Genomic DNA, 13670 nt, shown 5'->3' with positions numbered 1-13670 from the left:
ATCCACGCCTGCTTGAGTGTCCAGCCTGCCACTGCACGCCCAACAGATGTCAGATTTGACAGCCTCTGGAACTGCATGAGCCAACTTCTTACACCAAATCTCCTCAGCAGGTACCTTACTGGTCCTGTCTCTGGAGAACCCGACTGACACGGCAAGGCCAGGCCCCACCACGCTGGACTCCCGTGGACGCTGAGCTCAGGAAGAACGGGCAGAAGCCTCTCCTCCAGAGAGGATCAACACATGCCACCCTCCTGTGTTTCCAGAACATTCTGGATGAGAGGGAACGGCACTGGGGGACCGGTTGACATCTGTGTCATAGCTCAGACCCGCCGAGCTGAGCTTCCTCCCCCGCACCAGTCCACAGCAGCTGCACCATTTCCCATCCAGGACATACTCAGCTCTGGCTCACAGGCCATGTGGGTCAGCCATGTGCTCGTCCTGGGCAGTGCCCACTGGGCAGGCACCACCATGCATCCAGGAAGAAGACGGAGATGCTGACAAGGTGGCCTCCCCCGGAAGCCGCCACCAAAGCACTTCCCGGTTTTCTCCCAAAGCTGGAACTGCCTTTAAAGAGCCTCTGATGGGACACCTCTGAGCATTGCAGAGCTCCATGAGAGCCTGGGAGAAGAAATGACTGATGCTTCCCTACTGTTACTCCCCTACAAGAAAATGGTCCAGATCCTCCACACATGGTTTCATTTCCCAGGAAAGGGACCCTTGCCTGAGCCACCGCTTTGCAACTGCCAAGACAAGTTCCCCAGTTAGCCAGGAACACAAGAGTAGCTTCCCAGGGGTCGTGTCTTTCTTAGGGACTTGACGCCTCAAGGCCAAGTTCAAGGCTGCCTTGAGCAACACCCCCCCAGCCCACCCCATCCCAAATTCCTGGGGTGACCAACCTTGGGCTGGGAAGGTGGCCCCCACGGTCCAGCCAGGAGGGCAGGTGGACGTGGTCTCCTGAGGAAAAGCACAGACCTACATCGGAGGAAACGGTATTCAAGCGCCTCCCTTATTTATCTATTCCTCTGTTTGCTTATTTGTTCATTCATTTAAATCTGGCCAGAAGGAAAGTCTCACTTCTGCAACATCGTTCTCACCTCCTGGCTCAGGCTCCTTTCTGAGCCTTTCTAAATCCAGACTGGCACTCCAAGAGCTGGCCTGAGGCCAGACTTGGCAAAAAGGGCCAGGGCACAGATCCCCCTGCTAACTGCCAGCTGGAAGCCACGTTGGTGCCCTTTGCCCGAAGTGCTTTCTCTGATTCTTTCTCCTTCTCCCCCTCCATCTCCATCTGTCTCTGTCTCTCTCACACACGCGCGTGCACAGACACACACACACGTGTGCGACACCCATGCTGATGTATTTCCCACAGGTAGAGACGAGCCTTGGAAGAAGACCTCTTTAGAAACGCCCCCCACCCCATCGTGACTATCCTGGCGTGTATGGGATCACGTGACTCCATTAGAAACAGAATCCACCACTCTGCTCAGTGCTACGTGGCAGCCTGGATGGGAGAGGATTTTGGGGAGAGAGTGGATCCATCTAGATGGATGGCTCAGTCCCTTTGCTGTTGACCCCAAACTATCACAACATTGTTTGTTAATTGGCTGTACCCTGACACAAAGTAAAGTTAAAAAAAATTAAACAACAACAAAAAAAGAGAATCCATTGCTGTTTAGAGGGCTGGCAGCACAGCGACCCTACTAAATAAACATGGCTACATTCTTCAGAACAGAGCAAGTCTCAGGAGCAAATGCAGTGAACGGTCAGTGGAAACATTCTATTAGATGGACAGGATTCACCTATGACATATTTATGCGTATTATATGTAAAGAGCAGAGAAGGCAATGGCACAGTATTCTTGCCTGGAAAATCCCATGGATGGAGGAGCCTGGTGGGCTGCGGTCCATGGGGTCGTGAAGAGTCGGACACAACTGAGCGACTTCACTTTCACTTTTCACTTTTATGCACTGGAGAAGGAAATGGCAACCCACTCCAGTGTTCTTGCCTGGAGAATCCCAGGGACAGGGGAGCCTGGCGGGCTGCCGTCTATGGGGTCGCACAGAGTCGGTCACGACTGAAGCGACTTAGCGGCAGCAGCAGATGTAAAGAGGAACCTGCTGGACTCTGTGACTGCAATCCCACCCAGGTCCTTTCCGAAGTCTAGGAGTTTTCCCTCGATGAGGCCCAGGATGAGCCCACCTTGGCTAGAATCCACTTCAGGGACCAGCATCACAGCAGAGAGGCAACATCCCGCTTCCGAGAAGAAACGAGATGCACGGAAGTGAACGACTCCCTGGAGCCCCGGTAAACCTTAGCACCTCCCACCTCTGTGTCTGGCACCTCCAGCCTCATGGGTGACATTCCCTCTGGGGACTCTGATTTGGCACCTTCACCGACACCACGCTAGAAGTTGACTCGATGGTCTCCAGCATGTATAAAACACAACACTTATTTAAAAACATATTGAGCATTAAAATATGTAAGTAGCAAAAAGGGTCCCCTGTAGCTGCAACAGAGTGGAAAAGTGCACTGGGTGTGGAATCAAACACCCTTGGTTTGGAGCCATCTCCTAGTTGCTTGAAGTGATGCTTTGGGTTGGCCAGAAAATGCCTGGGTCTCAGTTTCCTCATCCACCAAATGGGGACGAGCATTCCTCTCAGGGCTGCTTAGAAGACTGACAGGCCATTGCTGCTGCTGCTGCTAAGTTGCTTCAGTCGTGTCCGACTCTTAGCGACCCCATGGACTGCAGCCCACCAGACTTCCCCGTCCCTGGGATTCTCCAGGCAAGAGTACTGGAGTGGCCACTGGATGCATACAAAAGGGCTTTCTATGAAGTAAAGCACCAGAAAAGGTGAGCTGTTCTCGTGACTCTAGGCAGATTATGCAAATTTAAATGAAATTCTCTTTGTCCTGGGAATTTAAATGATTCTTCCTGAATGTATATGGGATATTCCATCACAGGGCTTCCCAGGTGGCACTAGTGGTAAAGAACCTCCCTGCCAACGCAGGAGACAGAAGAGACTCAAGGTTCGATCCCTGGGTTGGGAAGATCCCCTGGAGAAGGGCATGGCAACCCACTCCAGCATTCGTGCCTGGAGAATGCCACGGTCAGAGGAGCCTGGCAGGCTAGAGTCCATAGGGTTGCAGAGTTGGACACGGCTGAAGCGACTTAGCATGCATGCACCCATTATATCATAACTGAAATCAGTTTTACTTTTCAAAACGGCGTCTGATGAAATGCTTTTAAGTGCCCGGGATAACACGTTCGCTAATTCGCTGCATTTAGGTGACAGCAGCATGACACACTCAGAAGAGTTAACACTTAGGGGTGACGCTGGTGCTTGGTTTTCAGTGTAAGTAAAGAGGAGAGGGAAAAGCACGCATTCAGAGACGGTGACGGGGGAGGGGCAGGCGGACACAGGCCGCGGTTCCATCCGCAGCATCACGTGGGGCAGACGTGCGCGGTGCCGCCGGCCCACGGGCTGACACTCTCCCACCGTTTAAACTGAAGACAGTTTTACTTTCCAGGCAAGAAAACCCTCCGAGATGAGTTCTGCCGTATGTGGGCAAGGCCCCCCTTCCCACGCCGCCCTCATGCCTGGGAAATTAGAACTGCACATCTCTTCAAAGCGAGTTCTCAGTAAATAGACTACCGGTTTTTCACAACCTCTGTCCTCCGCGCAAACCACTGGCGAACACATTTTCGCAGCCTCGCCCAGGGTTCCTGTGCAATGTCTTGGGGGCAATGCCATCCATTTTCACTCGGCCTTTTCAGGGGACGGGGACCCAGGCAACCGGGAGGATCCGAGCCCGCGGTCTCCTTACCTTGAGCCGTTCACCTGGTTAGGGTTACATTCCATCTTGATGGTGACCCTGGCTGGGGGTTGAGACAGCCAGTCCTGCTGAGGGACGCGCGGGCTCATCTTGGATGTCTGTCCATAGTCGCCGGAGGAGGACGCGGTCATGTCCGTCTTGGGCAGGTGCGGCGTGCCGTAGGCGCACTCAAACAGTGACTGGTCCTCGCTCACGACTGATAACGCTTCCTAAACGCCCAGAGAGACACACCTTCAGGACATGCCAAGGAACAGCCGTGCTGCAGAAAGTCGCTAACGTCAGAGTCATCTCTAACTGGGACCCCACTGTTTAGGTACCTTTTCTGGTGTCTGTTTCTACCTTTCAGAAGAAAAAAGGAGCTGGCTTTCTTTCCCAAAGAAGGTAAAAGTTGGAACTGGCAGACCCAGAAAAACTTTCCTGCAGGTCCCCAAACATCCCAGGCCTGACTGCAGCCGTGCAGATAATATCCACTTTAATCTCGACTCAAGGAAGTTGAATTTCAAAGGTCTTAGAAGACATCCAATTGCATGTGTCATTATTTGACAAATGCAATCTATAATTCAACCAGACAGGGTACAGCATGGTCACGAAGATTAAAAAGCAGACATGTGCCCACTAACACCTAAGCATCTGGCAAAACTGCCACATTCCCAGGAGATTTTAAAGAAGAGCTACTTAGAAGAAGAGTGTGGGGGAAATGGGGCACCAAAGGACAGACAGACAAAGATACGAATTTTTCCATTTCTAAGTTATTAGCTGAGATAGAGTTTCAAGTGGTGCTTCCATGATGGCGAACATCTGGATGATAAATGAACCAAAAAAAAAAAAAATGCTGTGAATTAACCAGAGGCCTCTAGGATGTTTAAAATACCTATACCAGTGAATAGCTCTTTTTCACCCTTGATTTCTATTCCTATCTCTGCTCATTTTGCATGATTTGTTGAAAATAAACAGCAATGTGCCATTGTTGAACCATTCTTCTGAGGCTTTAAGTCAAACAAGTGGTTAGCCTATGGCCAGGCTGACATTCTACAGCCAAATCCACAAAGCCAAATATGACTGGGAACTCTCAGCTGCTTGAATGATACCTCATGCAGCAGCTACACAGAATACAACACAATCCAATTCTGCTTTCTATAGTTAAAAAAAAAGTCCGTATGGGAATTCACATTTATTCCATTTCTTAAACACCCTTGGTACTGCTATTAGCTTTGGAGAAGCAAATGCTGTTTGCATCACACATTTTTTTAAAAATGGAAAACTATGGCAACCTTCTGGTCTGGACTTCCCATCCCCCAGAGGAGAGAATCTGAGATCCGGAAAGGTCTAGATCTCACCTGGAAGTGAGCAACCCAAGATCAAACAGGGAATTCATGAGGACGCCAATGAGTGTTTTATCATCAGCTCCCTCCTGCCCCCAGAGCCTAGGACGTTCTTCTTAAACATTTCTCAGTTTGGGATGTGGGTCTGCGTTAGCACTCCGTTCTTGTTTGAATTGATACTTAAGTCAGGATGCTCTTCTTCACCCCAGTTGTTAATATTAATAATAAAGCTCTTCAAAGCAGCCTTTCTAAAAGAAAACCTCCCTCCCTACAGATACAAAGAAGTATCTGAATCTTTAGGGAGCACACGCATTTTCACAAAGCACCCCCCAATCCAGTGTGTACCCCCTCCCATTATACCTCCCCCCACCTACCCAGGGAGCAACTTCATCACTCTCCAAGTGAATGAACTTCACAGCCAGCGGGGCACAGTGTGCTATGAATCAGTGAGTGGGGAGAATCACAAGAACAAACTCAATGCTCTGGATCTGAGTGGTAGCCACTCGGGGTACTGTGCGGAGGTAACAGCCCCCGCTCCCCACTGACATGGCTAAAATCCCTTAGAACCAGAGCCCTGTGATGTTTGGGGAAACAGTGAGCTGAGGATTTAAACAGTAACACGAACTCTACAAAACCGTGTGCTGGGCCAACCGGAGAGCCCGAAGCAGGCACAGGAAAGACAAAAAGAACACAAAGCAGGCATCTTGACCACCCAGCAAAAGCAAACACATCAGCAAACAGCACCAATCTGAGAAACGGGCATGGCAGATGGGGAGTGGGGCGGGAGGTTGAGGGGGGAACCTGAATCTAGGGGCTCCCTGGACAGATCACAAATGGAGCGAGCGGATGTAAGGAGTCTCAACTCACAGATGCTGGGTTAAAAATCAAATCGGCACCACGGACTTAGTGCAGTCCTGCTAATCCACAAAGGCAAAATTAGAGCTTCTTCAATAAAGTTTGCAAAACAGGGTCTGCCTTCCCATAGCAGCACTGGAGAGAATGCTTTTTACACACTCAGGACAAAGAAAACAAGGCTCTCCTGCCTGGTCCTGCAGACCCCACCAAGCCTCGGAGGGGAATAACATACTATGTAATGTTAGCATTGGCTCACTGGCTTAAGAGAAACACGAATAAACTGGCAGAAATGGGCTAAATGCGAGGGACAGACTTCACATCATAAATGAGTAAGAAGAAGGCTTTCACAGCACAAAGAGTAACGATGTGAAAATAGGAGTGTATCCCCTAGATAAAGCAGGATATTCTGGCAAACACACCCAATGACCAAAGATGTAAACGCAGTATAGGATTTAGACACTGGATCAGCTTACGAGAACTGAAACAACGCTTCAGTGTGTGTTTGGGGCGGGAGGAACCTATCCTCACATCTGGCATAGCATTATTTCACCACATGGTCTTCTAAAGAAAGAAATCAAAGTTAACGGAGATCGATTTAGGGGAAGAAATTGATAAAAGCTAGAGATACGGGGGGCACACAGCTTTCCTGCACATCTGAAAAACTCTCCTCTGCATGAATCCTTCATGAGGACGGCCATAGCCTTCGGAAGAGCAAAAGTTGCTTTTCTTCGCTAGAGGAGAAGTCGTCTAAAAATGAGACAGCTTTAGGATAAAACGTTTCATTTCAAAAGGGGTGACATGTGGTCCGTATTCTGGAAAGACAAGAGAGCGTGCCCAGGAGGGATGCTAAGTAAGCCAAAGCAGCCAAACATCTAGGACTTAGTACAAGTGAGGAAAAAATAAATAATAAATGGAATCAGATACACACACACTCACACACACACACACACCAACTCAGCACATCAGAACAATGAAGGGGTAGAAAGAAACTAAGGGTGGCTTTCAGAGACCTGCTTCAAACGAGGAGGCTCCCTAAAGCTGACGGCTGTTCTTTAGAAGAAAAGGAAGGCCAACCACCACCCACGTGACTTTGCCTACTGCCTGCAGGTTTCATCATCCCTTTGGTCCCAGGATGAATGACAAAGGCTGAGGCATAGGATTCTCCCACCCCAGCGGCCCTGGGACTTCAAAGCTGGGAAACGAGCGAGCCCAGTGGGATTAAAACCAGAATGGACCGCTGCACAGGGCCTGGTAACCAGGACCACATGAGGCCCTTGTCTCCAGCTCTGCAACTGACTGTTCTTGGCCTCGACGGGTGCTCTCCGTGCTCCCCTGACACCTGGCTTCCCTCCTCATCCACAGCCATCTCACCTACCTACCTGCCTACCTGCCAAAGGTGTGGGCAGATGCCTTAGTTAACATGTATGGCTTATTCCCTCAGAACCTTCGGCCAGCCTCGGGGACTCGGGGACTGTTTTGGTTGCTTTATAACAGAGAATTAAAAGAAAAAAAAAAAGAAGTCCAAACCTGGCAGAAACGTGGCATAATAATTTAATATGCCTGCCTCTATGTTACTATAAAAAGACGTGAACTTTAGATTGGTGTGTGCTGGTGTGTAGGGGTGTTTTTCTGTAGCTTCAGAAAGCTGGAATATTCTGATGTGGCCGGTGGCAGGCGACCAATGCCGTTTTTATGAACTTAGGAGAAACGCATAAATTCTAAGCAAATGGCCCCCCAAAGAAATGGGACCGCTGTGTTAGTACATAGTGTTTATTATTATTTAAATGCTGAATACACCAACAACATATGAGGACCATTCCTTTGGACTTTGGTCATAGCAGTTGACCAATAGTTCCAGAAAGTGAAGAGAACTCAACTAGATTACATTTCAAACGTAAGACTAAAATATTATTCTGTTTTTAGGTAACTAGATTTGGGTACAACAAAGGACCCACAATGCTTATATTAAAAAAAAGAGTTGAATGCACATTTAAGCATACTGACATTTCCAGCAAAAGATTTCAGAGGTCCTGTAGCACATGAATTTTTTTCTGTAACAGATGAATATTTTGAGAGGCTCCTATGGTTCCAGCAGAAGAATTATAAAATAAGGGTCTGGACTCAATTTGGCTTCTAACTTTTGATCCCCATGGTTCATAAAAACACTGAAATGTCAATACACAGAACACAACATACTTAAATTTTCATGAAAATCTGGGTGTGGTAAAGTGTTGAAACTAACAAAGTCTTAAAGAATGATCGGCTCTCTTTCACAGCTGGAGCCAGGAGACCATTCAGAGGGAAATGGTCCTTACGTGGTTTTCAAAAACCCAGAAAATGGCCAGAACTAGATGTCCAAAAGACAGGATTCCCAAGGCAACCCTCAGATTCCTCAAGTCTTATGTGCCTCAAATTTATGAAAAACAAATGGAAAACCAAGTGGAATAAGCATGTTAAGATTATGGTCACACTTCAGGAAAAAAAAAAATTCTTATAGAAGCCCTTGCTATCACAATACAACTTCCACTTTAGGAAGCCAAGGCCATCCAAACTCCACAGTTCGCCTTTTCTCCCACGCATAACCAACCAGAATCTGGTACATCACGTAACTGCTTCCATTGCTATGAAAACGACATCTTTTAGCCAACACCTTTATGACATCAATACCTTCTCTTGACTCAGAAACAGCTGATCCATCACTTAATAAACCAGTTTACACTGGTAAGCAGCTCATTTGAGCATCCCCTTAAATTCTATTTCACTGTTTTTTTTTTTCTTTAGGATATGCCATATTCCACATTTTACCAGCTCTGAAATCTGGATGCATCTCACCATTGATGGCATGTCATGGGTTATTGACAGCATTTCTTCTCCTTTTATGGCTGGAAAAATTATGATTCATTTTATCATCAATGACATCTTACATTTTATGAACTATGGTCATCCCTAGTGGCTCAGATGGTAAAGAATCTATCTGCAATAAGGGAGACATGGGTTCAATCCCTGGGTTGGGAAGAGACCCTGGAGGAGGGAATGGCCACCCACTCCAGTATTCTGGCCTGGAGAATTCCATGAACAGAGGAGCCTGGCAGGCTGCAGTCCATGGGTTTGCAAAGAGTCAGTTAGGTGCTCAACTTTGTATCCCATGCCAAGACTTCCCATGTGGCTCAAGTGGTAAAAGAATCTGCCTGCCAATGCATTTGCCACAAGAGACATGGGTTTGATCCCTGGGTGGGGAAGAACCCCTGGAGGAGGAAATAGCAACCCACTCCAGTATTTTTGTCTGGAGAATCCCATGGACCAAGAGGCTACTTGGGCTACAGTCCGTGGGGCTGCAAAGTCAGACAGGACTGAACACGCAAGCGTGAAGAAGGAGATGACGCTGGTCATTCAGTCCTGATAATAGCACGGTGAGGTCAGGAAGCCTTCCTGCCCACAGATGAGAACTGGGAGGGGCTTGGAAGAAGAGTGACGTCAGGATGAGGATGAGGCAGCAGCGGGGTCCATGGATGGACACTCACCGCTCTGGATGTGGCAAGCAGAAAGAAGAGACTGGCCAGAAGCACAGTGTTTCCCCAGGGCCTCATCACAGCTGAGCAAAGAGCAGCCCTGACAGCACAGACAAGAGATGGAACCACCCAGAAAGAGACATGCTGGTGGGGAGGAGGGCCGGGAGAAGGGTGAGGGGATACACGCCCAGAGTCCCAGCACTGAGGATGGAAGTAAGGGGTCAGGAGAGCAAGTAGATAAGTTGGCTGGAGACTAGGAAGGAATCTTCTAAGTATTCAGTACAACAAGTTCTCCTATGGTCTTAAAAGTTATGCAGCAATGGGTCCCAGGTACACTTAATCAGCTTTTCTTACTAGCTTTCCTAAAGGAAATCAACCCTGAATATTCATTGGAAATCCTTCCAATGCTGAAGCTGAAACTCCAATACTTTGGCCACCTGATGCAAAGAGCTGACTCACTGGAAAAGACCCTGATGTTGGGAAAGATTGAGGGCAGGAGGAGAAGGGGACGACAGAGGATGAGATGGTTGGATGGCATCCCTGACTCAATGGACCTGAGGTTGAGTAAGCTCTAAGAGATGATGATGGACAAGGAAGCCTGGTGTGCTGCAGTCCATGGGGTTGCAAAGAGTCGGACGTGACTGAGTGACTGAACAACAATAGTTTGATCAACAAACCTGTTCTTTTCACTGGTTAATCAGATAATTCAGGCCCACACTGATGGCCATCAGTGATGTGTTCACTGCAGGTGGATGCAATCCATATGGCACAGGAAGAAGTGGGCAGGTAGGAACATTTATCGATATGCTCCAGCGAGAGCCACACGGAGGCAGACCTAGCAATACTGGAAGATGATTTATTGGGTTGTCTCAAGCCCAGCTGTTCATAACTTCTCTTCAAGGCAGAGTGCATGCAGTAGATGCTACTCTTATCTCATTTAGAGGAGAAAAAAGCAACACAAATAAAATAGACAAGGCACCTAGGAAAGACTGCCACTCCATTTGCCCAACAACAGGCCAGGCCTTCAGTCATTTTATTCTCAGCACGAGCAGCTTTGCATTCATATATTGCCAACATCTCATGAGACAAGAAACCTCATCTGACCAGTGCCTTTTAACTACAACACTTTTAACTACGACAAAAAAGCCAAACACTGTGAGTTGAAGTTGTCTCGTCAGTATGCGTGGGAATCATTTTACCCCTTCTTGATATTATTTTCTTTCCTTAATTCTTCAGCAGAGGAAACATTAAAGTCATATATTGAAGGCAGTGTCTAGCTTTGATCTCACGTTTTTCTCATTTAACACACTGCTATTTTAATCCCCCCCCCAAATATAAAAAATCTTGGATAAACCTCAAAGGAAAGATGTATGTAAGCAAATGAGGTCCATTTAAGAGCTTATTTCTCCAATGTGGTATCGCTTCGTATCAAACACATTTACAACTGCAATACCAGCCTGGCGCTAGAAGAATGAGACCCAGGACTGTGAGGAGATACGTGCAGGCAAATATATACACACATTCACATACATGCATTCACACTGTGCATATTCATACACACATACATCCACGCACGTACATATCCATATCTCCATATTATGTGTGGAGATACATGCAGACAAATATATTTGTATACACAATACACATACATGCATTCTCACTGTGCATATTCATACACACATATATCCACGCACGTACACGTCCATACCTCCATATTCATATGCATACACACAGACGTTCATACATACACACGTTCATACACACACACATGCACCTCCATATCCATACACATACACACAAATATTGGGCGGGCCAAAAAGTTTGTTTGGTTTTAAGTCAAAATAAGATATTTTTCATTTTCTTTGAAGAACTTTATCAAACACTTTATCCACTAACTGAACAAACTTTTTTGCCCAATGCAATATATTCATACTTACACACATGCATATTCATATACATACATGTACACACAAAAATACATAAATATACAACACAGACTCACGTAACGTAGGTGCACACATGCATGCACATTCATATACACATGCATGCATGTTTATTCACACGTGCATGTTAATGCACACACACATATGTATTTCCACACACATGCATCTAACACACACACACACCCCCATCTGTCTCTCATCCTTACTATCTTTGCTCATCGAGCACTGTAGAGAACCTGGCCACCGTCCTTATTGGGGTATCCCTTTGGGGCAACTGTTGCCTAAAGGATAAAGAACCAGATTTCTCTCCTTTAACCTTGATTTGTTTCTTTCTCAAACTCAAAGGTATTTTCTCTCCCCTAAGCAAAGCCCTTTAGAAAAGAGCTGGAAACTAGTCTCCCCATGACCTTCTGATGAATTTCCCTGCTCTAAACTTACCAGCTTTCTCCTCAGCTGTGAGCTGCCTCGCCAGCTCTGGGGATTCTCTTTGCTCACGTATTCTCCAACTGCTGCCTTTATTAAGATACAGGCATTTTCAGGGCAGGATCGTGTGTGTGTGTGTGTTTGTGTCTGTTTGTGTGTTTCTAGCGATCAAATAGCTTCATAACATAACATGTCTTTTGATACTTCTATTAATCATAGAACTAAGTCATGAAATTCTACGAAAACCCCACGATAGATCTGTAGTCTGAAACCTTTTTTCACATCAACAGAAGGGAATATACACTTGTGAGACTGACTGTGCAGTCAGGGACTAGGAGTTTGGAAACGAACTGCCTTTGGCACTACATCCTCAGTCATGTGATCCTGGAGCACATGACTTGCAGGGTTGATGACTGAAATCTACGTAGGCTTAAACGAGAGAGTCTATGGCGCTAGACCACATAGGAAATCAGGAAGACTTACTAGAAAATGAAGACTAGCATTAGCAAAGCAAGAAGACAAGCAGTCAATGGGGCAGCTGAAACCCTAGAAGACTGGCACAGTGGAGAAAAATGTCAACAGAGAAGAGTTTGGGTCCACCTAATGAGAACTAGATTTAAATGAACCTCCAAACATTCGAAACCCCACAAACATAACTTTAAAACAACTCTCCTGTTTACTTTCTCACTTCTGTGCAGATGCTGTGTGAGACAATGGAGAAAGGAGGATGAGGTGGGCATACTTGGCCTGGCCATCCGAGGGCAAGAGGGCACAGGTGTGCAGGGGCAGTAACGGTCCAGGGTTCTACCGCACAGCAGCACGCCACGGTTAACAAACCATGTGTCCTCCAGGCACAAACTTGGCTCAGAGGGGAGATCTTATGCTAAGTGTTCTTATCACAAAACATAAAAATAAATAAGAGGGAAGGAGGAAACTTTCTTTGGGAAGTGATGGATATGTTTGTGGCTGCTTATCTCCAAACGCCCATTGAATACCTTGCAGCTTTTAGTATATCCATCAGGCCCCGGTAAATTGGGTTTTAAAAAACAAAGGCAACAGTGTGTTTAAGTGATGTTAACGGCTCCTTAGTTCTCCTACAAAGAAACACATTTTTTTACCCCATAGGCTTCTTTCCTTCTTTAGAGATGAACAAAAAGTGTAAAAACATGTGTGGAAACATCCTGTTTGTGGGGTCTGCATCAGAATGAGAGCAAAGAATGTGCTCCGGACCCTTTCGGGGCCTTCCGCGCCCTCTTGGTTCTGTGTGGAGTGGATTCCACTCCTGACTTTGCATACGTGTGCTTGTTTCTCTAAGCACTGTCATCACATGACACTCAGAGAACATTCATCAAAAGCCTGCATCTTACTTTCCTCTGATTTGAAATAATTCACTTGGGATGAAAAGATGGTCTGCATTTCACTTTCGACCACCACATTTAGGCTGCATGACGGAGGTGCTCCAGAATGTTGGAGGCAGCATGGCAGCAGGGAGCTGGCGATGCTAAGAGCCGCAGGCTCCCTTGATCCCTGGGTCACCCCGGAAACTTCCTCAACCCTGTCCTGCTCCAAGTTTAGTCCCACAGTGAGCTGCTGTGGGATCACTGCAGATCCGGAGGCTGCGTTGTCCCCAGCCCTCCTGAAGCAGAATCCATCTTATAACATCGTCCCCAGGTAAACCTGGATACTGCATATTCACCTGTAAGTCCTACTGCCTCATCCTTTGCGCTTCTTGGGTGGCACTAATGGTAAAGACCCCAGCTGCCAATGCAGGCGTCATAAGAGAACCA

At 47.0% G+C, this 13670-nt stretch overlaps 1 protein-coding gene across 3 annotated transcripts in view; it reads right to left on the bottom strand.

Moving 5' to 3' along the window:
* The window catches only part of ERG (v-ets avian erythroblastosis virus E26 oncogene homolog), a 134953-nt gene that overhangs the window by 70980 nt on the left and 50303 nt on the right, over positions 1-13670 (bottom strand). For all 3 annotated transcript variants that reach the window (XM_010834816.1, XM_010834818.1, XM_010834817.1), the window contains exon 2: positions 3823-4040. In XM_010834816.1, coding sequence (XP_010833118.1) covers positions 3823-4040 — 218 coding nt within the window. The remainder of the gene's footprint in view (positions 1-3822; positions 4041-13670) is intronic.

The sequence above is a fragment of the Bison bison genome, unplaced genomic scaffold, assembly GCF_000754665.1.
Source record: "Bison bison bison isolate TAMUID 2011002044 unplaced genomic scaffold, Bison_UMD1.0 scf7180017864037, whole genome shotgun sequence".
NCBI lineage: Eukaryota > Metazoa > Chordata > Mammalia > Artiodactyla > Bovidae > Bison > Bison bison.
Note: the sequence above shows the minus strand (reverse complement) of the source record. Positions and strands in the feature narration are given on the sequence as shown.